The sequence below is a fragment of the Nesoenas mayeri genome, assembly GCF_963082525.1.
Source record: "Nesoenas mayeri genome assembly, chromosome: 1".
In the NCBI taxonomy this organism is placed as follows: Eukaryota; Metazoa; Chordata; class Aves; order Columbiformes; family Columbidae; genus Nesoenas; species Nesoenas mayeri.
The window spans coordinates 51316343-51343722 of NC_137541.1; the positions used below are offsets into that span (position 1 = coordinate 51316343).

Sequence of the window (27380 nt, forward strand, 5' to 3'; positions counted from 1 at the left end):
AATGGTTGTGTGTGTATTTAGGCTAAAAGCAAATATTAAAGCCTTAAAGTTTGATGTGTCTACCTCTAGTGAACACAGATCAAAATGAGCACAAGCTATATATTAGATTCTCATCTGAGAGATTAACAAGTGAGACTTTGACCAATTAAGAGAAAAACACAGGTGCAGCCAAGTAGAGAAGGCTGGAGATCAAACACTCTGATATGCCCTTCAGCCATACTTATGGAAACATACTTCTACAGAAAATGCAAGACATTTTGAAGGAATTTTTGACTATCCATTTACAATAGGAATTATAAATGGAATAGAATTGGTGGGGTTTTTTTCTAGCGCTATTATTTTGTTTTAAAACTTTGAATTAAAGATAGAAATTAGCATCTTATAATTGGGAAAGCTATGATTTTTTCAAAGGTTTTTTAACATTTATTTTAGCTTTAATTCTAAATGTTCTGTGCATGTACATAAATGATCACTCTTTAACTTGAAACCTACTTAGTGCTGGAAGTAAAAACTCAGAAATAGGCTGTACATATTCTAAACTCTCTGGCTTTGAATGGCTAGTCTAATGAATTTAACATTTGTTACCTTTCCCACTTTAATTGCTGGCACTCTGCAGTTTTGAAGAGAATGTGGTATCTCTTACTTTGTTCAAAAAACTGTTGGCACATATTCTGAAACAAAAGCCTGCAGCAGCTCCAGATATTGTCACCTGTCTACCTGGTGAGAGATACCTACCCCTGATCTGGGTCACCTCATGTTTTGACAGAAATGAAGATGTACTTTCACCTCAGCCACTGCAAATCACAATCCACTGCAGCAGTGCAAATCATTTTATTAGTAGTTTGGGCAAAGGTTGCAGTCTACAAAGTGTAATGTGTGTGAGTGAATCTCCATTTGTGAAAAAGACAGAGTACTATAAATGGGTATACATACCACTCTATAGTTTAAGAAAATCATTGCCTTTACTCACGTCTGTTCATGTTTAAGATGTGTGAAAAGTTTCTCAGTGTTAGGAACAGCTTTTCCTCCTTTGGTTGTATATGTGATGGGTGCTTCCTTCTGAAATCACACATCTAAATACATCTGCTTGGAATCCAACAGGCACAACTCATTGGAGATGGAAGGAAAGTGGTGTAATTTTATCACCGTTTTGTCTGAGGGCTTTTTCTTCCATGTTTTGTTATTTCTTATTTAGAAGACTGCTTGTTCTGTTTTGTTCTCTGTTTTATATATTCTGCAGTCGCTGCATAATATTGAGATTTCAATGTGCACAATAAATACATTAAAACAAATGAGAAAATGACCTATTTCTCTTCGTTCCCCAAATAAAATAAATTCTAGTTACTGTAATGATCCTGGCTTTGTAGAGTTACCCAAACTTGTAAAAGACTGTGGGGTGTGTATTCATACCAGGAATAGTTAACTTCCATTTTATTATATGTATCAAAGTCATTTCAAGAATTTGACCCTGTATTATGTAATTTGTCAGTATTCATACTAATCCAAAGAGGTCATTAAAACAATTACATCCAAGCTGACAGGAAAGCTATGTTTAACATTCAATGTGAAGCACTCACTTTTGCATATGCTTGTAAGGAAATGTTTCCTTGACAAAAGCTGGGTTAAGCTTTCTGGTGTGTTTTGATGAGGTGAACTTTATGGTGTCACCTATTATTCGGCTAACAAAAGAAAACAGAGTCATAATCTACTTAAATTTAAGTCATAGTCTTTGTGTGGCCAACAAATCACAGTTTCCCTACTGTACTGTGTGTTATCTTTGATAATTTCTGTAAATTTGTCCCAGCCCTGGCAAGGACAGTCCCTAATGCTGCTGCCTAGTGCTTTTCCTTGTTAGAAGTCAATAAGCTTCAGTTTGCCCAAGTTTGCTTTTGTATAGGACAATCTTTGTCCAGTTTTTTAAAAATCACAGTTAGTTCTGAGATCTATCAGCTTTCCAGTGAGGCCCACAAGTTCTTTTCCTTGATTCCACATAGCATGAAGTCTGTGTTTGCAGCTGGGCATTTGAGAGCTTTAAGAACACATGTTGTATACAGCATGCACACGCGTATAGACTTTTTATGCATAAGTTGATTACTTCTGGTTTCAACACAGCTGGAAGTCTAGAGAAACTCTGCACCTGACACAAATTTCCCCATCTGAGATCCTATTGTTTCAGGTTTTTTACCCTTCTTGAGTGTGGATTTTTGGGTTTCTTTTTGGTTGCTGTAAGCTTTTGCTGTTCCTTTTGGCCTGGTTGGGTGCTGTGGTGGATCCCATGATCCTGCAGCTCAGAGAAGAGATGATTCCAACCAGCATTTGCTTTCCTTCTCACGTGCTTTCTTTGTCTTTTGCCACCCCCTTGCAGAGGAGAAAATTTGTTCTCCCAGATCACCAATCCATCGTTTTGCATATGGTATAATAACTGAATCGAGATTGCTGGCAACAAATGGCAGAATCTGCGTGCTTTGATACTCTTATGGTTTAATAATTCCACCATAATAAATTTAACAAGAAATGTTAGCACCAACCTTTTTCTGCGAAGAGTTAGAAAATTTTGAATCATAATCCTAATGCAAGGACACTTCTGAGAAAATGTTACCTTTATTGCTCTTCATAGCATTGTTATTATATATATATCATATATAAGTATCATAGTAAATACCTCTAGAGAACAGACATGATTATGTCTTTTGTACTGTTTATCTTCCATGAAACAGAAGCACAAATAGTTCTGTACAAATTTGTCACGAGGGATATAAATACTTGTCCCACTAATCTGAGCTTTAAAACTCATTCCAGAGACTATAATTTCTATTTGCTATTTTAATGAGTTCAGTAGTCTAACAACAAACTGAGAAAAATTTCCTGAGAAATTCTTGGTGCTCCTGTTAGTAATTTTGAAGGCTCATCTTAAAACTTTGTTGAAAATATCTACTACAGACAACTACTGAGCAAAGTTGTTTATGTGCAAATATGTTTGCAAGACTGAAACTCTAGAGAATCATCATGAGTTAATATCTGGCCTTTTTGCCAAAGTTTAAAATATTCAGAAATTTGGAAAACAAAAATCCAAAATAATGTTCCATATTTTTAGAGTTGAAACATTTTATGTATGTATTAAAACTAGTTTACAATTCACCTTCCTGCTTTTTCTTTCGAATGAGGCCACAAACCTACTTAATTTTGATAATAACCACAATAACACTTCAAAGGACTCCTGATTTACTTCCTCTGTAATTTCCTTCTGCTTCCATTAGAATGGTTTATCACTAATTTTAAGCAATACGTAACACAAAAGGTTTCTAAAATTATTGTAACTGTGTGCATTAGCTGTGGAAGGATTATAAATTTGAATTAACTAAATGTTGGTATGTATTTTTGTCAAAAAGAAATCAAGACACAGCTAGCAGAAAAGTTTGATTTTGTATCTAGTTTCTATTTATTGCCTGTTACATTAATGATGAAACAGTGATGACCAGTGACTGAGTTAGAAGTTTAACAGTTAATATAAAGCTGCCGAGCTTACACCAGTGAGTCAGGGCCACATATAGTTAACTTTTTCCTGTTTTTCTTTGATCTCCATCAAAAAAAAAGGATTGAGTAATCTGTATATATAACAAGCACCCATCTCTATCTGAGCTCTTCACAGATTTCTTTTGCAAGAAGCAAGCACTTTGCTGGGGAACGACGGGTCATGGAGAAACCCCAATGTCCATCACTTTTTCCAACAATTATCCTTGTTACAGTGAAAGACTTCACATCTCCCCAGAATTATTGTCTGTCTTCACCTCTTACAGTCCCCTTTTCATTTACTGATGGCCTGAAAGAACACCCTTAAAGGAAGTGGAAGAGTCTTTGGGGGAAAGGCCCATTCGAGGCGCAGTCCGTGGTGTGAGGCAATGGGATCGGCCTCGCTGCGCTGCTGCGACAGGACCGACAGCAGATGGCAGTCGGTGGATGAGGAGCGGTGGACGTTTTGCTGGTGTTCGGGGGTGTTACACAAACTGAGAACACGGGCATGCAGAAGGTTTTGGCAGATTTCAAAAAATCACTCTTTCACCTTCTCAAGCCTGAAAATGAATAGGTTGTTTTCGTGCTTCAGTATAGTATCTTTAACTAGAAATAATGCCTTATAATGCTTTAATGTCTTACAGTTTATCGGTGGCTGCTTCAGGCTTAAATCTTGCCTAAATTGTTATAGTTTGCTAGAAAGATGTCTGATTTCCTGATGTCATTTAACAAATAACTCTGGCTAGGAATAAAATGAATCGTGCACATAAATCCTTACTTCCATGTCCATTAAAATGAAAAGAGGCTGCTATAGCATCAGTGTCAACTTGGCTATTCATACCCTAAAGATTTACAGCCAAAGTCCATGTCAAATTTGTGACATATATCACTGCATATCTGAGAAATGACCTGATTCACATGTGTTGTGATAGTGAATGTTTGTAGATGTCTGTTAACTGCATCCTGCTTGACGGAGATTAGAAAGTGGGCCCTTACGTTTTAAATAGGATATGTATATACTTAAAGAAAAGCCTGCTTAGTGACTGAAGGGCCACTTTCTAATCTCAGATACATAGCATGCTCTGCCTATTCACTATATGTAGAAAACCATGATACTGAGTGGAGGTTAGTGTGATATTAAACCTGTGCATTCTGCAGTAAATTACCCATCGAACAATAAATATTTTAAAATATTGAACCACAGGTTGTTATTTGTTTGTTTGTTTGTTTTTTTCTTCTATCTATCAGCAGCTTCCCTAAGCACTTCTCTAAAACCTCCGTTTAAAGGCCAGTATGCAGCCTTGATAGGACCTTTGGTAGGATGATTCATGGATTATTTTTGCATGAATAGTTTGATACCCACCTTTGTTCTCTTTGTATCTGAAATTGTAAGTCTTATGGAGATGATAATTAGTTTTGTTTTAGAAGCAACCACAATGCAGTGAGAATGCTGCCTCTTTTGTATAAGGTGAATTCCTTTCAAGTATATCCCTTTTTACTTGTTTTTGGCTTTGACTTTCTTTCTGAAGAAACATCCTCATCTTTCTGAAGATATTCTCAACACTGCACAATCATCAGAGAGGGCTCATGGTGACAGAGTAATATTTAAATGTTTGTAAGAGTGTGATAAAAAATTTACATCAGTACGGAAGCCAAAATCTAAAGCTTTGTCTTCTAATGATATCATCTTTCAGCAACAAGAAACCAGAAAGTATTCTGGGTTTTGGCTGGAACCTTTGGAGGGGCTGCTGTTCACCCTGCACAGCACTGCTGTACTCATCTGCTGCTCACAGACCCTTCCCTCTGCTGATTTAGTAGTATAAAATAAAGCTGGCTTTGCTACCACTACTTTTTTATTAGCCGAAGTAGGAAAATATAGCACTTTTTAGCATTCGTTGTGCTGGACAATTCCTTTGAGCACCTAGATGTACATTAAGATGTTTGGCTGCTGAATTGCAGGGAAAACCCAACGCAAGAGGGATGAGTCCTCACTTGGAAGGTATATGCAGTGGGTTTTTTTTGTTGCTGTTGGTGGTAATTGTGTCCTTTTGTTTATGTAGCCTAGTTTCATGGAGAAAGTTCCTAATCTTCTGATCTAAGCCACTTTGCATATAAAGTAGTATCTATGCAGCAATACACTGTTCTGTAAGGCAGCCTTTGCTTTGTAACAGTTTTGAGACCTACTCATATAATGAAATATTTATTTTACTTAGCTTACTAGTTAATTGTAAGTCATTGAAGGATGCATTTGGCAGCTTCAGTGTTCACAGTGTGTCTGTTCATTGCAGGGTTTAAGTCAGTGGTATTTTCTGTACCATCTGGAGGAAGGGAGTCAAAGTACTTTCTTTTCTCTACGTATGCTTCCACGGCTGATGAATCTCAATATACAGAGCAGAAGGGCCTGCATGGAATTGTACCATTTTGGACTTTTTGTGGACAGTAACATGTCTGAATAGTCATAGACACAACTGTGTTCTGCCATCTTCAGAATAAAATATCAAATCGGGTCTGAGCCAAACACTTTTTAATGAATGCAACATTTTGTTAATTGTTTCTATAAAATCTAGCTCACCAAATTCTTAAAGAAGCCAATAAACAACAAGAAGAAACTCCAGGTTTATCAATGCCTAGAATAAGGCTTTCATTGTGTAAGCTACCAAATTCGTAGAACAAAAACACTGATGTTGAAAATAACTCTTCTGATAGAAAGGGTCCAGTGTAGTTTTGAGAGCAGCATTTTAAAAGACATTATAGTTAATCACTCTTTTCTTAAATGAATGAATGAGCAAAAACATTCAGTGCTCTGAACTTAGCTACATGATTCCAGCTCAAACTTAGGTCCTAAACCTCCAAACAATATGAAGTGAATTATTATGAATGCATAAGTATTGCACCTTCAAAAGTTGATTTAGGAAACACTGAAAACTGTTAAATCATTAATGTAATGTCAAAAGTTATTTATCATTATAACCAAACTTTTTTTCTGTACTTCTAGATTTTTAGGACAATATTATTCATGACTGGAAGTATATTTTCTAAAATGAAGAACTGATTACTTCTCAGTGAATAGTTTTCATTTAACACAGCTCAGCTGCCAGAGAAATATGTATGTCGTCTCACATCATAGATGATGAGCACCCATAATTTCTGTGGAAGGTGACAGGACATGAGAATACTCAGAATGTATTGGAAAGGGGCTGTGGTTATCTACACCTCCTGGCAATCGTTAACTGAAACAAAAGGAGGGGGGAAAACAGGTTTTAATTAAAAATTGTTTCTCCAGAGTCAGCTGCTTGTAGCTGCATATTGCTGAAGGGTGAAATCATCTGTGAAACAAGCAGACTAGGGGGGGGGGGTGTGGGGTGTGTGTGGAAAGTTAAAAACAAAAAGTTAAAAAAACTTCAACTTTTACAAGCAGAGGTGCCTACAATTTTATGCAGTACTCCCACCTGCAAGATTCAATCTGATCTGTATTGCAGTGATTAAATCAGAAACCCTCAGTGAAGGATAATGTTGTCTTTTGGACTCTGCTGTGCCACTGGTTACAGCTATTAAGATTCTGGGGTGTGGCAAGAGAGCACAAAAAAGAAAAAGCCTGCCCTTTGGCTTAAGCAGTTGAATGCTTCTCTGAAGCATGCCCTACTGCCTCTGCTATTTGTGGGATTTTGGTCAAGTCACATAAACACGCATCTTAACAGACAATGAAGAGCTGCTCTTGACAAATGGCATCCTGGTGTGTATTAGAAGGGAGGTGGTTAGTAGATCGAGAGAGCTCCTTCTTCCCCTCTACTTCGCCCTGGTGAGACCCCATCTAGAACATTGTGTCCAGTTCTGGGCCCCTCAGTTCAAGAAGAACAGGGAACTGCTGGAGAGGGTCCAGCGGAGGGCAACAAAGGTGATTAAGGGAGTGGAGCACCTCCCTTATGAAGAAAGGCTGAGGGAGCTGGGTCTTTTTAGCCTGGAGAAGAGGAGACTGAGGGGCGACCTTATTAAAGTTTATAACTATATAAAGAGTGAGTGGCACGAGGGTGGAGCCAGGCTCTTAGGCTCTTCTGGGTGGCAAGCAATGATAGGACAAGGGGTAATGGGATCAAGCTGGAACACAAGAGGTTCCACTTAAATTTGAGAAGAAACTTCTTCTCAGTGAGGGTGCCAGAGCACTGGAACAGGCTGCCCAGGGAGGTTGTGGAGTCTCCTTCCCTGGAGACATTCAAAACCTGCCTGGACGTGTTCCTGTGCGACCTCACCTAGGCGTTCCTGCTCCAGCAGGGGGATTGGACTAAATGATCTTTTGAGGTCCCTTCTAATCCCAAACATACTGTGATACTGTGAACTCAAAACAGTCTACGGTTTGCATGTCTCAAGCAGTAAGTATGAATGACAGAATTTCTTCGATCATAAAATATTGAGTTAGCTGAAAAAATTATGTAAGGTGCTTCATGTTGAATGTAAAATTAATTGATGCTTTTGACTTCACCAATGTCACTCAATCTGAATTACTTATATATACTGGAAAGTAAAAATTAACCTAATTTCAAGCTGCATAAAAGAAATGAGACTTTGAATCAGCAGGATGCAATGGCAGTGTAGAGAAATACGGATTCTTCTAAGTGGGTGTTAGCGAGACTAAGTTAATTGTAAGGCCAGGTCTTAATCAATTGCATACCTTCTTATTCAGAGAGCAACATCAGAATGTTGAAAACATTTTTTAAATCCTGTCAGAAGAAAATAAAAGTGATCAGTCCACAAAAAGTGTTATTGTCCAGAGTAGTTATTTATGCTGAATTTTAGGATATTTAAAAGAAGTCTGGAAACTTTTCGTGGTGGTCTCTGGAAACACTCATGGCCAGGTTCTCAGAACAACCTGATCTAGTAGAATATGTGCCTGCTTATTGCAGGGGGCTTGGACTAGATGACCTTTTAAGGTCCTTTCCAATCCACAATATTCTATGATTTCTCCTGTCAAATCAACAAAACAAGCCAACCTAAAAGTATTATGCAACTGCTGCTTTCTTATTTCCATAAGATAAGAAACATCTTCACACTGGACCAATTTAAAGCTTAGAATTACATAAATAATAAATACATAAAAGGAAACATGTACCTGCTGGATCAGTGGATTAAGGCCAGGTGAATGGGGTTCAACAAGGCTAGCTGCCGAAACCTGTACTTGGGTCACAACAACCCCAGGCAGCGCTACAGGCTCAGGGAACAGTGGCTAGGAAGCTGGTGTTAATTGACAGCAGCTGAATATGAGCCAGCAATGTGCCCAGGTGGCCAAAAAGGCAAACAGCATCCTGGCTTGTATCAGGAACAATGTGGCCAGCAGGACCAGGGAAATGATCGTCCTCCTGTCCTCAGCACTGATGAGGCCCCCACCTTGAATATTGTGTTCAGTTTTGGATCCCTCACTATAAGAAAGACATTGAGGTGCTGGAGAAAACTCAGAGAAGGGCAACGAAGCTGGTGAGGGGTCTGGAGCACAAGTCTGATGAGGAGCAGCTGAGGGAACTGGGGCTGTTTAGCCTGGAGAAAAGGAGGCTGAGGGGAGAGCTGATCGCTGTCTGCAACTACCTGAAAGGAGGTTGGAACATGGAAGGGGTTGGTCTCTTCTCCCAAGTAACAAGAGGAACCAGCCTGAAGTTGTGCCCGGGGAGGATTAGACTGGATATTAGGAAAAAAATTCTTTCCAGAAAGGGTAGTGAAGCACTGAAACAGGCTGCCCAGGGAAGTGGTTGTGTCACCATCCCTGGAGATATTTAAAAGATGTGTAGACATGGTGCTTAGGAACATATTTTAGTGGTGGACTTGGCAGTGCTAGGTTTACGGTTGGCTTTGATCTTAAGGGATTTTTCTGATCTAAATGATTCAAACATTGTATTGTGGTTCATATGCATGTTTGTTTCCTTCTGCAATCATCTCCCAAAGACTAAGATCGACTTTTGCTGCTGCAGGGCTGTTTCTACTGTCTAGGAAGTTGCAAAAAGTCATATTCCTTGAGCCAATCATATTCTAAAAGAATTAGTAGTTGTCAAAAGATACTTTGAATAGGAACATCTTTCCCTTTCTTAGCCTGAGAAAAGATGTGAAATGTTTCGATCACATATAGTAATTTGGCTCCTCTATTTCAAGAAAAATCTCATTCCTTAGGAATAAGGTCAAATGTTTTATGACTGAGTTCAACACCATGAAAACAAAGCAAAACATCATCACCACCAGCACAACAGATCTGCTATGTCACTCTTTGGCTTGGCTATTACATGATCCAAATGTTGTCTTCCACTGACACGTTTTTTTAGCTATTTCTGTAGTACCCATGCAACTATTGTGGAATGGTTTTCAAGTTGTGGGTTTTGGTTTTTTTTTCCTTTTGCATTTTTGGCATATTCTTCTCATGTTTCAACAGCTTTGTGTCATCCTTTTTTAATATTTCTAAGATTTATTCTTTTCTAGGAATGTCTGCTTATGACATAGTCCCTTGGCTAGACCATGCACATTGTTGTATAAATTACCTGTAATTTACATTACAGAAGTTGAACGCTCTCTAAGATCAGTAATTTTTCACACTGAACTACTGTTCTCCTCTTCTAGGACTGAAACGTGCACCTAACTTCAAGATACTTTTAAGATTTATACTACCTTTGGCCAATTCTATTTCTGTATCATTAACTGTATTCACCTGAGTTCTGACATCTGATTACAAGAAACATGTAAACCTTGTGCAATGTTTGTTTATATCTTTTTACCTTTGTGTTTTCCTGTGGGAGCTTTGCAAACAGGTTTAGCTTTAACAGGAAAAAATCTTCTATTATATTTTTAATTTGTTTTCTTTCCTGCTTTATCTTCTCATTTTTTTTTTTTTAAGATTAGTAGGATATATTAATTTCTAAATATTTCCTTGAAATACAAAGTATTTTATATGCTTTTGACAACTCCCATGTAACTTGCACTGTATATTTTTTTCCTCCTGCCTCTCTGTTGAGTTTTGTCTCTTTGCATTGTTTGTATTTCTGGTATATTTCCCACTTGTTTTTTAACTCTGCCATACACATTATGTGCTTTTGTGTGTTAGTTTGAGACTTCTGTGTGGTGGTTTTTTTTATTCCTTGTGTGCTGCTTGTGGTAAGCTCATGCCTGAATCTTGAGTCACCTTTCACATGCTGTTTCGTTATTAACTGTGGAAAGTCTTCCAAATATTCTACATGGATGAGCATATAAAAAATTGTAAAGTTTTGACAACTTTAGTCTCCTCAGTCTCTCAGGTTTTATTGCAGACTACATGCACTCTGTATTCAGGAGATATGATTGCAATATATCTAGATAATATTACATGTGCTGAGTTTATTCTAGATGGCTTGCATATAAAGAGCCTTGAAGACTTGTTAGCACAGCCGCCAGGAATCAATGATCTTCTGTAGACAATACAGGCAGAGCACATACTGGTTTACATCAATAGTGAAGGACAAATGAGTGAGATGAATTCAAGGTATCCATCAATCTGCATTCTCTCCCCAATTACAGTTTTGTGTTCTTCAGTCAAAAATGCAACTACTACATTGCATCCAGTATGATTTATCTTGATTGAAGTTTTAGAAGGAGTTGATTAATATTGATCATTCATAATCTATTGTTAAATATTGCCCTAAGCACCCAATGATTTTCAACAGCAAGACTGGAAACGCATTAAATTTTTTATTATGTGCCATAACTTTAAACCTTCTGGTAAGGCTTGGCATGTTTATATGCTAGAAAATCAAAAAGTACTGAGTAATGTCCGTGTGTTCCTGAATGGTCAAACACAATCATCTGTAGTAGTAATCTATTGGCCTAAACCATGGCACACTTTTCATTCACACTAAAGTACTCTTCTTCCAGGCAGTTCCTAAGTACAGTCTGGGAATAGGACTGTCTTCCAAATAAGCAGTTTGCAGGCAGCGTCTTTGGACACTTCAGGGTTGACTGGTATATTTGTATGCAATTCCATGCCACTTGGCCACAAAGAATGGAAACTTTCCTAAACACGTTTAGCTTACTCCTATAAATATAGCTTTCCTTTCCCCTCTAATGGTATTACAGCCTCCATACCAAATCTGCCACCTCTTCTGTTTTAGCTTTGGCAGGTTGTGCTTGCCTCTTTCTAGCCCAATTAATGTCTCCAGCGACTTGGAAAGCAACTCCGGAGATGGGCAGTAACAGTAAAACACAGAACATTTGACATGGGATTGCTTAGGAGGCTGATCTTTGTCTAAACTGAAACAAGCAACAACTGAGCTGAAAAAGAGTCTGTGAGAGGGTACCCATGAAACAGATTTGTCCTTGTTGAAAGTTATTGATAATAGCAAAAGCTTATTTTTAGCCCTCATGAAAAGGGATGATTTTTAACTCTGGAGCTTGATCTAACGTGTTGTTTCTAGACTAACTATAGCATTTAGCATTCCACAACAGACATTTTGTTCTCTAATAACTTTTCACGATTTTACCTTTTAGATGCATTAATTGCCAAAATGAAATTGCGGAAATTAGGAAGAATTTTTCAAGATTCTTGTAAAGCAAATGAAGAGTTTGCTGGTTAATTTAGTATGTGAACAGTTCAAATGCATATGGAGTGATAGAATATCTTGTTTAGCTTGAACAGAGACCAAGTTCATTTGTTCAGATATTAGGAGGTGGAATATATGTAACTGAAATTTATGGGGCATAATAATGAATGAGTCATTTGAAATTTTTAAAAAATAAAATCACAAGTTTTATTTAAATTGTTGACTCATCTGTGGTTTATTAATATTTCCCCAACTGTTCTATCTTGCTGTCTGTCAAACCACATTCATGATCATCTTAGTTTTTTCAGTTAAAAAGTACAAATGTAGAGTGCAAATGTAGAAAACTGTTCTACCATTTATTGAGATTTCTTTCTTGGTCAGTGTCCGAAAGCTTTGAGTTACAATTTGTGTTTGCCTATATTGGTTCATATGGCACCTGTCTATTCTGAGGTATAATGTTGTTCATTCTTAGCAAATAACAGTTAACTGCAATTTCAGAGCCATTTTCCATGTGCCAACTAGAAGGTTTGGAGTCTTGTTAAAGGGATGGGAGTAGGAGTAAGATAAAATGTTTCCCTTTGATTTCCATCTGGATGTGCAGAGAAGAAGCAAGACATACTCCGTCATGGTAAGCTACTATCTGGAGAAGTAGAGACACTGAAAATGGTTAGGGCTAAGAAGGAGTTTTTCAGTGAAGACAGGCTCTCAGGATTAGCACTGTTTGGTTAAAGGAGAAATAAACCATGAAGTATTTATGTCATATGTAACTGCTATAGAGGAGCTGGACCAGATGTATCTATTTATTTTCTTAACAGAATAGAGGCCAGTGGGTGAAGTTGAAAGGTGAAAATAATTAAAACTGATGAAGTCAAACAAATTCTAATCTGTGTATAATTTTTCTATGTGTATCTTTCTCATAAGGTCTTGCTGAGAATACATACTATATCAGACTCAGGAAAGCACTAAACTTTCATATGGATAATGCAGGTCAAATCTGTGGTTGGCGTGTGACACTTTTTTTTTTTTTTCCAAATGAAAAATCTTCTTCATTTACTTTAATTAGGAAAATTTTCTACATGTGACAATACTGTCATTTGGCTATTCGATTAACCATAGGTGTATATATTTTATATACATCTTAAGTTCATTATATATCTGGTGCTTTACAATTTTTTAAGGATTTCCTATGCCACCTTAAGAACATACTAATTAACATTTCCATTACTTGAGACACCAAAATTTAAGGCTGCTTGATACTATATGAAATTCTAAACACAGTTCTGAGGTTTTAATTGTAATAGAAGTATATTGTATCAGTTTAATATACAAAGAGATACATTCATGCTTCAGTGAACATGAAATAAGTGCATATGTAATACTAAGAATTAGGAATGGCCTGGCCTGAGATTTCTATGTTATTTAACCTTGTAGGTGTGATTTAAATTGTTAGTGTCACAATGTCTTGTTTTATAAAACATGAGTAATTTTGCAGTTAATTTTGCCGTGCTCCATAATGTTCTGTATCTTAGTCTGGGATGTTAATCTTGCAAGTGATTATAACAGCAGACTGAACCTGGATGTAACTGTGAATTTGTTGCTGCAGATGTTGTTTTTCACATCATTTGTTTTAGGAAAGTGTGAAAAGCCATTTTCAGGTTTATGTGGGTTTAGTTTTGTTTCAGATAGTTATAAGAATAGTTGTTTCTAATAGTAAATTTCCCTCAGGTGTACATAATCTGTGGTGGGTTTTTTGTCCTTGATTATAATATTTTCTTGTCATATTTTGATGACTTGTTTAACATTCAGTTCAGGCTCACACGGTAGGACTCACTGCACTGAACTTCAGACATGTACAGCGTAGGCATTTCTGTTTTACTGCCTCCCACCTCTGTGGTGTGATTCATCACAAACTAAAATAGACATCTAAAATAGGTCAGGAGCTGTGCCCCTTGAAACTGCCTGTCTTTATTGACTTTAAAGGGAGCCTGTGGTAATGCACAGAGACACTGGCCCTTACACTGCAGATAAAGCCCACCAGAAGATGCTGATGTTCATTGCTTCCTTGAAAGAAATAAATGGAAAAGCTGCCTTACGTACATTGACAAGGAGATTTCCGTGTGGGAGTGTAGTCCTTCCACAACAGCATCCACATAATTCTCAGCTTCCCACCTGGTATCACTCCACCCGCAGTTCTCCGTCCATGAACAATGCTCTTCTTCTGATCTAGCAGCATTTCCCCAATGAGCTATGAGTGCAGAAGACCAGGCACTAGTCATCCGCTACCATGCAGAAGGGACAGGATTTTGTTTGAAGATGAGAGCAGTACTGTCCCAGTATCAGTTTAGCTTTGACTACATTTTTGTTCTTGTCAAGTAGCTGTTTTTCCTGTCCTTTCTGAGTCTATGTTTTTAGGCCATGATCTTTAATAGCTACAGCTCTTTCTTCAGTAAATATTGGCACACACATTTGGTAATTATCAGTTCATCTCAATTTTCTAGCCAGACATATGGATTAAACCATAAGAATGTTAAGAACATGTATGTTACACTGCTTAGAAGTTTATGACACTTTTTAGATGCATGGCAAGATAAATCATTAATAATGCTGCTTAGTCACTTGTCTGATAAATGTTGATGGGAATTTTTTCCCCTTTTTATGTAATCCAGACTGAATGCAGAAAGGAAATAAAAAAATAGTTTGTTTTTCCTATGTCCTATAAATACCACCTTACTTCCTTAATATCCTATCCTACCATTCTTGTTGGTTGGTTTTTGTTTGTTTTTTCCAAAATGTGTTTAATAAAGAATAAATGTGGATATCGTGAAGATACAAATTTACAAAGTAATTTTTCAGGATTTAGCATATTTTGAAGCCATTCAACTCAAAGGTTAGGAACAGAGTGTTTTTATATTTTTGACTTTTAACTTGTCTGTTGGCAGGAACAGGAGTTGAACTTGATGATCTTGGTGGGTCCCTTCCAACTCAGGACATTCTATGATTCTAGAATTCTTTCAGAATTTTCAGAAAGATAAATAGGATAATTGAAAATCAATGTTAAATCAGCATTAATCAGCGCAGCATAGTCTGTGATTGCCTGAGTCTAAATAATGAAGGAAATAGAAAATAAAAAATATTTATTTTAATCTGAATTCACATTTCCTAACACTGGAAAAGTATCTCTCAGCTATCTTTGTATAATTCTCTTCCCAGAAAAATGTGACGTTTGCTTCCACTCAATAGGTATGCAGTTGCTGGATCTTTCTATATTTTTATAATAGCTTGTAAAGGGAAGTGAAAATCTGCTGAATCAAGAGCTGCAAGACGCATTTGCCCTCAGGACAGTATTGCCTGGTTTGTTTTATAATCCAATATCTTTCCTGTGTTGGAGAGATGATTTTAGACAATATCAGTACAGAAACACTCCCAAAACACTGTTGTAAGGGAAAATGCCACCAAGAAGCTAAGGGAAAATGTGGAAGAAGTAGGATACATTTTTAGAAGAGACACTTTTTCTCCTTTCTACCATGACCACTTATCTTTCAAGGGCTATATATATGAGAATGAAGAGCTGTGCACTATAGCAAAGTCTTGAAGTCTTTTCAAGCTGCTATGTTATTACTGATTTGTGGTATGTACTTAAAGAAAAAAGAAGCGTTAGAGGGTTTGATTGCTTGTCTTTAGAAATAAATGGGAGTTTTGCCTCATCTGTAGAATATGACATTTTGTGAATAGAGTTGGAGCAACAGGTCTGACATTTTCAGACGTGCTCAGTCACTCCAAGTACATGGCCTGTTTGGTGTACAAAAGTGAGACCTGATGCTCAAAATGGCAAATAACAGCATCAAGCAAGGCTGGAGCGACTTGGAGAGGCTGATCAAAGACTGAGCATCCTTGAAAATTAGATGAAAGATGTCTTCAATTAAACAACTGAATTAATTACTGCTTTTGGAAGTATGAATATAAATATTGTTCCCATCAACAATCCTTTAGCAGATTCCAGTTCCAAGGGTTGTAATCCCATTCAGAATCATTGCTCTAGTTCGCTTCAGGACAGAAAAGCTACTACAGTAAATCAGCTTCTGGGAATTTTATTAGAACATCAGTGATATATCAAGTCTTACACAATGTGAAAGAAGGAATGATTGTGCAGGGGTTTTTTTGTGTGTTTGTTTTTGTGGGTTTGTTTGTTTGGGGTTTTTTGATTGAGTTTTTTGTTTGTTTTGGTTTTTTTCTGGTTATTTGTGTTTCTCCAGTTTACGTTCATTGCATTCAGAAATATGTTCACTGACACTACAGAAAAATCATGAAATTGTAATGGAGAAAGAAAACAAACAGACCTTCTTTTGCAAAGGTCTCCAGGTACCCACAGTCCTCACTCGACTGAGTGTTCCCAGTTCCCATGTGAAATTTAGGACTGATCAGTTGTGATTTATAGCTTTTGATTCAGATCTTTAAGTTCATACTCATTAACACAAAAGATATTTTCCAGATGGAGCAGAAATAAAAATAAATGACAAAGGCAATTGACTTGGCACAAGCTTTCCTGACAGCCTTTATCTTCTAGATATAATTCTGCTACTCATTTTCATTAGTCATTTACTGTCTGGGTAGTTTTTATACTTGTGGAACAGGATATATCTCAGTGTATATAAAGACTGCAGAATCATTATAAAATGAATGAATTGAATTCAAATGAATTAAAAAATGCCTTTATGAAGAAAAAATACTTTTGAAGGGGGGAGATGCAGGTTAGAGAGGATATCTGTTAATAGTGAGTTGTGCTAAGTAGTAGTGCTTGAACATGTTATCTCAGATTTGTATCTTTCGTTTTTCCATGGTACGCCCTCATGCTATTTTTAACCTCATGATGAGGCATATAGTGTAAGATGTTAACTTGAAAAAGTCACTCTGCTGAGGATGATACATAGGCAATGATTATTATCTCTTATGTTCTTTCATAATTTCTCTCATCCTTAACGTACTGTGATCCTTTGCAGTAATTTATGTGATTTAAATGCTACATTTACTGGTAAGAAACGACTCTTATTTTGCCAAGTGCAGTGATACCACTGTGTATAATGTTACAATATAAACAACTTAAGGGACATAAATAACAAAAGTGATACCTAAGTGATATAGCGCAGGGTGAAAAAACAAGCTGAGTGTTTTCTTTATATTTTTGCTACCATCTGGAATCACATTATTTTGTAGTTTTTGGTGTTGATTCATCAAGAATTAATTTTAGATTCTACTGGAATTGTATTAAAAATACTCATAAATGCCAACACTGCTATGATTCTACGTTAAAAAATATCTTTAATTCTAAAAAGCCTTGGAACTTTTTAATGAAATATGTAGTTATGCCACAAAACAGAAATGCAGTCGTTCCTGGCATCAGAAGTGAATGGCGGAGGACACAGTTTGTGGACTAAATATAGCTTAGTGTCTGTGCTTTTGGAGTTGAAGCCCAAAAGTTGTGGAGAAAAGTGTGTATCTTTTCAAAACAGGTAAGATACAAATTAATGAAACAGACATAAAATTTCCCTTGATTTTTTGTTGTTTTGTTTCATTACACATTCTTGCAATTCTGCTATCCTCTTGTCCCTTAATTCTCACATTATACTCAATGTCCAGAACACTTCTCTATATTCAAGTGTTATGTTTTCATTCAGTTTCTATTTTAGATTCGCTCACTGAGTCACTGTCATTAACATATAACTTAAAAATAGATAAAAACAGTGTTTATATTGAGTTCAGTTACCTAATAAGCTTCTGTGCACAATCTTGATTTACTCATGGTCAGCTTATGTAAATGAAACTACAGATCCAGCGCTGAGCCCTTGAAGTGTTTCAAGAAAAACAGAATGGTACTTTGGATATTTCATCCCAGCTTTGTTGAACCGTGTGGAAAGGGAGTCAGATATAGCACTATTTTATCAATAAATCTTGAGAGTGTGAGAATTAATTTCTCTCACCTGTGATGACCAGAATATTGTACGCCACTGCGGCACAAGAGTCCTGGCTGCAGTCAACAATTGCCTGTCCAGAATGTACAAAAGGAAGGGAAATACTACTTCTTGTTAAGCAAACAAATTGCAAAATCAGACATTGTAACTTTTGGAAATATTTGCATTGTGGTTGCATTTGATGATTGTTGGTTATGGGCTACATACTTGATAGATTGTAGAAAATGTATTCTGGATTCGCTCCTGTATTCTTAAACTCACTTAGATATTGAATCAGTGATTTTAATTTTATTGACCTTTTGTAGCACATAAATAGTTAGTGTTAGAAAAATGAATTCTGACGTTTGCCGTTTAAAAGAGAAATGGTTTTGAAAGTTTGAAGTTGATTAGTTGATGTTGACTCTGTTTTTTCCAAAATAATTGCAATATTTGGTAAAATGCCCGAACATATACAACAAAGCAAGGGTACTTCGAAAAGGAGTTGCATTAATATTTGCATTTCCTCTGAAAGTTTGAGTTGTTAATCTTCTGCTTGAAAGGGAAGCCATTGTACAGAATATACTTGTTGGGACATGTTTTATCCTTTATGGTTGCTGAAACACAGTTTATACAGCTAACAGAAGGTAGTTTGTTCTGGAGTTTACTTGCCTTCATAGGTTACACAAAACCTTGTGTTTGAGGTTCAGATAGAGCTCATAAGTGCATACTGACTTGATACCAACACTTACTCTTGTAAGACATGCTTCCCTGTACAAGTGTTGGTATTTTTATAGTAAAAATATAAGGCAAAGGGAAAAAATGATGAAGAACAATTACAGAAACAGGATGAATAACAGGCTTTACTTATCAGTAAGATGAGTTGATCTGTTTCTCCAAGTCTTTCATTCTAACAGGATTTGCTGTTTGTACCAGATGGCTGAAAGGGAGCAAAAACTTCCTTGCACTATGCTTCATTTGCCTTAATTCTCCCTCCCACTTTGCTTTCTGGGAGCTATACCAGCTGGGAAAGGTTAGTTTCTGAAACTTGATATGTATGAGTTTTATACATTTTTTAAAGTATATTTGTCCGATAATACATTTTTGTGTTGCTTTTTTCATGAAAAAATTGAAATACTTTTGGTCTAGAATGTCATTAAATAAGGTAAAAGGAATTGTAAATTCTTTTGGATATGGAGAAAAATTAGATTTGATGTGTGAATTTATGAAGATATTAATTGCAGTTTGATTATGCAATATCAATATCTTTTGTCAGAAGTGAGGTAAAGTTTAACATATTTTTATCCATTAATAGTTGGACATCAGAACTCTTTACACATTAACTGTTTTCAGTGTAAAGCAAATTCAGGGAATTTTAGCCAGATGAGTAATGTATCATATGATACTCCCTTTGTACTGATGTCTGCAGCAACAGATGTTAAAGAAACACCAGTTCAAGTACAGTGTTGTACGTTTCGGAAGCTTAGTAGGGTTTGTGGAAGTCTGTGAAGTAAAAATGATTTGATCTAAGTTTAATATGAAAGCTCTCTAGTGTTCTAAAAATGACACACTCTCACTGGTCCTAGAGGAAGGCATGTTTCTTTAACATGTTTTTTTCCCTAATAGAGAGAGAAATGAGAACAGTATGTGATATAAAGTACATGTTTCTGGATAATTACTCACATAATTTAATAAGAGCTGGTGATTTAAATCTTAACTCAAAACATCTGCTTTTCTATTGCACTACATATTCTGAAGAGAAACTGTATCACACAAGGACTAGCATATTAAAAATCTAAGTGTGTTTGTCAATTTAAAAAGTACATCTTGTCTCTGCAGTCAGAGATGTAAGTTTTTGTATTAGTGTCCCTAAATTTTCAAAGTACTTCACATAATGGTCTGACATAGCTATATATATTTCTTCTTTTTTTGCTGTGTAGCTTCCTGAGGTTTTTTGTTACATAAATATTTATCTACCTATATCAACGTATATGTACATTTTCGTATCTACTATAAAAATAGTAGGCTACACATCCAAAAGAACAATATTTTTTTTTTTTTTAAATATACCACACTGAAAGTTTTGGAGAGGGAGTATCTAAATCGAATGCAGAGTCAACATAACACATATAATACAGATTCAAAGCTTGGTAACTCATACATTCAAAAGTAATTGGAACTCAAGCCATCTCAGAAGCATTACCACATCTCATACTTTTAAGCATGTAGGATTTCTTTTCATGCAAGAGATTTTTTTTCCTTCACTACAACTCTTTCACTTCATGGAATAATTAGATCATTCATTGAAAGGCTCATTGGAGCAAATATTTGAGTTGGAATTACATCCTTTGTGAGCACTTCTACCACTGAGCTATAGTCATGGTCTGTAGGTCTGTTTCTCTGTTTGACGCATTGGGTCTTTTCAGTTTATTTTGTTCCACTTTCTGCTCGCTTTCAGGCCGTATTGCTTGATACCCAGCTTAGAGGTTGCAGCATTCAATTAGGCATGGGAGACCTGGTTTCAGCTCCTCGATCCGAGGAGATTGTTGAATCCCAGCTTTGCGGCTGATGGCTTTTCTGAAATGTGACAGTCTCCCTCAGTAACTGCAAACATGCATTTTACTGTGCATCAGTTCATACTTTACTGAATTTACCTATACTCTGACCGGTTCCTGAGAGGAGGCTGGTTTCATATATTTCAGAAAAACACAATGTGACACAGAAGTTTTCAAACTCTTTGAGTGTTACATCAAAATTACATTTTGATTGCATGAGAGTCCTGCAAGAGCGTGGTGTTAGCCTGTTTTGCATGGAGCTAAAAGAAAATTTACAGTCATTACCAGGAGCATTTTTACATGAAGTAAAAGTTAGCGGAGAGAGAGAACAACAGTTATAATGCTATGCCCTCTCTCCAGATCTATACCAATTAGCTAGGGAAATGTGTTTATTGGAACTCAAATTCAAGGGGAGGAAGAATTGATGTGGTTTTGGTGGTGGTGGTGGGTTTTTAAAGTGCGAATTTATTCACCTAAGCAGGAAAGCCAAAACAACAGGTAAAACATTTGAAACAGTATTTTGAAAAGCAGTATTTAAAAAAAAATAATAGGCAGCTAAGTCATGGTGGACGATGATCTCAATAAGAGCACACAGTGGAAGGCTGCAGCTAGAAGACGGGCAGTCCTTGAGGAACAAATTCGGAATGAGCAAGTCAAAATACAGTGATAGTGTTATCATCATGGAAGATGTTCTGGAGACAGTCACGAGAGCAGTTATGTGTAACTTTATTATTGACCATTTCTTAAAGATATTGATGATATTTTTTTAGGACTGAACTAGCTTAAGGTTTAGCAAATGCCAGTATGGGAAGATGAACTGAGTTTCCTTGAGATAGAAACAAGGATTAAGAAATTGTGAACGTTGCAGCAAGAGAAGTTCAAACTAATAGGTACAGTTATTTAGTAGTGTTTAGTAGTGTCTCCACTTGTTTATTGGAGAATTGTACATGAGATTTTGCACATGAATTCTTCAAATTACACATTTGGTGAGGAAACTAAGAGGTCAATTTCTGACATCTTTCAGGGCAAACTATTTTAAGTGCCCATAAAATAAACTTCATTCATTCATAGCGTACATTTGGTAGGTAGATTATAAAGAGGAAGGTATCAGATCAGAATAAGAAGGTTCTATACTCAAATTAGCAACAATCTGGTATCTTTCCTTTGACCAGCTGAGGGAACCCTTTGCTAATACCAGCATCTAGATCTTCTGGAAGAGAACTGTAAGAGGGGAGAATTATCCATAATCTAAAATCTGGATTTCAATAAAATGTTCCAGATAGTAGCTTTGCTTTGATTCAGTAAATGTTAAAGAAGAAACATCATGGCAATTATAAGAGATTGTTAGACATGACTGGGATTTAAGAGGATTTTTTTCTCTTTGGCTTACAAAATATGATTATTGTGCTATGCACCACACTGGCATACACATTTAAACAGGCAGACATCTCTGCATCTATCTCAACTCCTTTCACGGTCATTTTACTTTAGAAACTGTATTATCTTCAGTTGCTAAAAGCATTAAGATAAAACAGAAGAAAAAAAACAGAGGCAGCATTGTAACTCGCCAGGCTTTTCGATTTTTGACAAGTTTCATTTTGAACGTACCATTTCTTAAGTGATTTCTCTGTCTTTCAAGCCTTATGAATAAAATACAAAGTGCTTGACAGAATGTGTAAAGTTAATTTTCCAACCTCTTTACATTTTTTTACCCTTTACTGAAACCCTACTTTTCAATTTTTGTAAATGGAACACTTATTTTTTGCTAAAAGATGTCAAGTTCTTTGAATATTATTCCCTTTAATGTCTTCATGTAGTTCAAGCGATCTGTGTGTGAAGGAAAAATACAGTGAATGCTTTTTGGATGTTCAATGCAGGTGTTCGAAGTATCATCAACCTTAAAAAATATCTTTTTTAAAGATACTGTATATATATAATGAGCAAAGCTGTAGGTCTGTAGTTTTGTGAAGCACAGTAAGGCTCAGAATAAAATTTCAGCCTTAGTAATGTTAGGTAAACCTTCCCTAAAGATAGATTCAGACTGAAGATGAGAAAAAAGAAATAGAAAAGAATGAGAAAAGAGTAGCTTGTAATGTGTGTTATATTTAATTTGACAGTAGCTCTGTAAACAGTCTCACAAATATGTATTTCCCATCATTTGCAATCTGTAGTAGCACTGAAATAATAAGAAATATAAAAAATAGCAATTTGTATAGCAATGCACTGTTTCTTTCATCTAGGCAAGACAGTCAAAACAGAAAAACATACCATGTTATTTAAAGCGAGTTGTTACGTGTTAACATAGCTGTCAGCAATTGAAATGGCAAAATTATCATTGTTGTCAAATAGAGCTATAAACTGCACACAAGGCATGCTTCAGGTTAGTCAGAAGAGGTCCTCTGCTTTTCACTGTGCATACTTGCTTGAAATGAAACTGTGTGTTATTGGTTAACTGGCATGCTTAGCATAATCACTTTGCAAGGCTGTGGTAGAGGGAGGTGATTATCACGGGGAACAGATGGGCAGGTCCAAAGCGTTGCCAGATTCTGCACAAGCTCCATATACTGTGGGTTCTATCTCTCTTTTCTTTGACATTTCTAATTTTTATTCATTGTGCATATTTTAAAGGGCTAGCTGAGCTAGAGGTCAGGGAGCGATGACCTTACAGTTTAGCTCACAAAGGTAGTGGTGGGGAATTCAAAGCGCTGTCACTGTACGTCTGAACGGATGGGACAGACTGCATTCTGTCCGATTGCCTCCCTAAATGTATGAAAGGATTTATCTCCGAGCTTAGTACTCTACTCTGCGTCTGTAGCTCTCTGTGGATTGTATTGTGTGTGTGACCAGAAATGATATTCTTGGATATGAATACTGTCTCTGCCTCTCCTAAAGTGCATCCTCCTAATGGGACCCGGTTTTATAGTTTTCAGGTAAGTGAACTTTAATAAAACTGAAACTATTTTCCTTGGTATTTAAACCATAGTTAAAGTTTGAGTAAGAGTAGCTAATAGGTTAATAAGCTTATGTGTTAATTAGTTTTGTATCGGTAGGAGAAAACATGTAGGAAACAATATTATCACATTAAGTTTGCTGCCTTAAAAAAATCAGCATGTAAATTGTTCCTAAACAAACATAAAATTGTGTTCACAAAGATTTTGCTGTTGATTGTTTTACATAATAATATTATCATCTTACAGTTCCTTAGATTTATAGTTCCTTAGGTGGACCCACACTGTCTTTCTGTTTAGTTCAGATAAGCACTGTGTTGGCATTATCAGAAATTCCAAATTTATATTACACAAAAAATATTTTAAAACTTTGTATGTTGTACCTGTCTGGATTTTTTAATATTAATCCCAAATGTGGTTTCATGCTAGCTAATGCTTAATTTGATTTATATGGACAGTAGTCATACATGTGCAATTGATAGAACAGCAGAAACTGTTGTTAGGATTATTAAGGTTCTCAGTTTTAAGCCAAGTTTTGCCTCACTCAGGTAAATAAGCTTATGTGTTTAGATAAAGGTAGGAGTTTATTATATACTCTAAATCTAATGTCTAAAGCAGTCTAATTGCAACCATCTTTCAGTAGCATTTATTAAGAGAAATCTTCAGTGCTTTAGCTCTGAAAAAGTATGTAATCCTGCATTAAAATGTAACCATAATAAAAACCCCCACAACTCCCTTGCCCCAGCTGCTCCTTCTAGCACTCTAGCCCTGCAGGACAATTCAAACACTGTACTACTTAAAGTGGCAATACATATTTCAGCTCAGCCTCTGATGTAGTTAAGATTTAAATAATCTTCCCATTCCTGATCCTATAAGACTTTTGTCTTTCTGATTACTTTATGCTGTTGTAGAGTGATGTCTTTAATATGTAATAAATTCTGTGTATGCTACCAGACCAAACAATCTGAGGTAATAAAAAATTGATTGCAAAATGCATGGCAAACTTCTTTCACAAAATACAGGTATCCCATTCTTTGGGTCCAATAACTGCCTTTCATTCTTGTCTTCTTTTAATCTGTTGTTTTTAATTGTGCTGTCTTGCCCTTCTTACAGTGTTGTCAAATGATAGTTGAGGGCTATGCAGAAAGAGTGGCACCCTCCTAACAGTGACGATCTGCTGATCCTGGCAGTGATTCAGAGACATGAATGCCCCAGGCCTGTTCCTCTGCAGCATGACTACTTTTTTCACACACTGACATCTAAATATTCTGTACAGCCTCCTGTAGCTATGCTCTTAAACACAGTTCCTGACGTCAGGTATTCTTTCTGAGTGTGTCGAGTTGAAAAAGTCACTAAAATTAGGATGCTTGGTTGTGATACCAAAATGACTGTTTTATTGTATGCTACGTTATGAAAGTAAGCACTAACAATGAAGTATATAATTTTTTTACAGCACATATTGTTGCTACTAGCAATCTCTGTGATTACTGTAGACATTATCCCACATACAGAAATTTCTCTTTTAAAAACTATTGCTTCCACTGATTTTTAAGCTAAGGAAACAATAAATAAAAGAAAAATATAGCTGAATTTCCTGTTGCATTCTGGATACTTCAGTGAACAATGTAGACTTAAGTGACCTCGGAGCGTAAAGCTGCTAATTCAGGACAGTCTGTGTTTGTGTTCTAGAACAACTTAGTGTTATCAGGGCTAAAGGAATCTCTGAAAGTTTTAAAAAATTGATGGAAGAAAGCCTGTGTCTTCCTGTGATGACCTTTTGAAATTATTTTTTCTATTTATTTGTTTATATATGTGCTGTATAAAGAAAGATGTATAAAGAAAGATGTATGAAGCAACTTCGCAGTTCTTGCCTTGGCTTCCTCTGTCATTCCTTGTTTTCTAGCTTTTGACCACCATGTTTCTGGTATCTTCTTCATATGGCTCTTGTTGCCCTCATTACTTTTTTTTGATCTGTTTTAAACTACTTTCACATTTTGCTTTCTTACCTATTTTATTGTTTCTGTATGTTACGTTGTAATCTCTTTGAGACAAAGAATCTCTTTCATTTAAATAGCTTGCAAAGTTGTGGGACAGCTTTATGGTTCTTAATTTGGAATACATATATGCTGAGTTTTCAACTAAACATGTGACAATAATCTTAGAAAAGCCAATATCCAGCATGTTTTAAACTTGAAAACTGAAAAAATAAAAGAATTGTCAAATGAGGGCCTGAACTCTGACTGATGTAGGGTAATGAGTGATTAAGCTACTGAATTAATTGTTCGTTGATGTAATGATTAAGCAGGTGAATTAATTGTACATTGATTCAAAACCACAGCATATTAATTCTTTCAGCAACAAAAATGGTACTAAAGAAGTACAAAGCTTGTGTGCAAGTTGTAACTTTATTATTGGCCTTTAGCTGATGTTCTTAGGAAATAAGACTGAATTGGCCTCTACTGGCCAAGAAATCAGTGGCCATACAGGGCTGCATCCAGCACAGCATTTGGGATGAGAAGAATCATAATTAGTGGAAATCTCTACAAGCTGTTAAGCATTTATTAAGCTCTCAATCAAATGATTTTAATAGTATGCTTTACAATCAGCATCATAAAGTGTGTTGACTTTATAAATAAGCATTAATTGAAATTACAAGTCTGCCATAAATTTCCAAATTCAGATATTTTCCTGCCTAATGGACTTTATTTTTAGTAGATGAATATAACAAGGAATTTCTTGAAAACCAATTGCAGCATTTAAAACTATATTTTCACCTGCAATGACAAAGGATGAATAAAGAGTTTTTTTCACTTTCTCCTTTTCTCTCAGTTTCTGTATTTTATTAGTTTCTTTGGTCTCCAGGACACCTACTGTTCAGAAAAAGTACTGAATTTGCAAATTACATCGACACCTGCAACAACCTAGAACATAGGAAATTACGAGTACCTTTGTTCTTCTCAGGAAATCTGTCCTGAAATTCTGCAAATGTTAAAATCCTGGTCTGGTTTTGTATATTTGCTGAATCAACTGACATAATTACTAGAAGCTTAAGCTTTGATCCCTAGACTATGCTTGATTAAAGCAATTAAAATAGAAAAGTATATGGGATGAGGTCATCTGGAGAAGTTATATACTGCATGAAAGGAAGGAGTTGGAATGCTGTTATGAACAAGGTTTAGTTTTATAATGACCAAGGCAATACCAAAGTTTAGTGCTTTGTAGTTTGATATCTCTCTGTTTCATCTCAATTTCCTTGTGCCAACCTTGGCAGACTTCCGCATCTATATAACAGAAAGCAGTGATTGTCTTTCTTTTTGTCTTCAACCCTGTGAAAAAGATAGCTTTTTGCTACTCTATGTGAATATATTAGTTTGCCAGCAGTCCCACAGTGAGAATGTAGCTTTCATGACCATTGTAAACATCAAAGTCCATGTAGTAACATTTCCTTCTCACTGGTTGGTCTGGTATTTTACTATATTTAGAAGTTAGTTGCATAAAATGATACAGGTGGAAAAGTCTGGATTAGAAAGGAGATATTTTAATTTTGATTCTTGATTATAAAACTGTAAATTTTAAGGTACTGAAAAAATATTTTTCAATCAAGCTGTTTTTATAAAGAACTTGAGGGTGGTTTATTTTTTATGAAAGCATAGCACAAAGGAACTTAATTTTGAAAGTTCAGTTTTCTTTTTTGAAAGTTGTATAATACTGCTTTGATTATTTAAAAGCAACTTAATTATACATTGGTGTTTATCATATCGCATAAATATTTTTTCTTATATTGGTTGTCTACAGTAATCCATGTGAATACTAACTTTCACCGTTTCCAAACATTCAAAATATCTTCACATTGTACACAATGTTTATTTCAACAGAATTTGAAAC

At 36.0% G+C, this 27380-nt stretch overlaps 1 protein-coding gene across 4 annotated transcripts in view; it reads left to right on the forward strand.

The window, feature by feature from the left end:
- Positions 1-27380, forward strand: part of PPFIA2 (PTPRF interacting protein alpha 2) — a gene marked incomplete at both ends in the record, with an annotated part of 303052 nt that overhangs the window by 65623 nt on the left and 210049 nt on the right. For 2 of the 4 annotated variants that reach the window (XM_080355802.1, XM_080355803.1), the window contains one exon: positions 23397-23477. The exons of the other annotated variants lie outside the window; for them this stretch is intronic. In XM_080355802.1, the coding sequence (XP_080211928.1) occupies positions 23397-23477 (81 nt within the window). Of the gene's footprint in view, positions 1-23396; positions 23478-27380 lie in introns of those variants that run through there. 4 annotated transcript variants of the gene reach the window in all.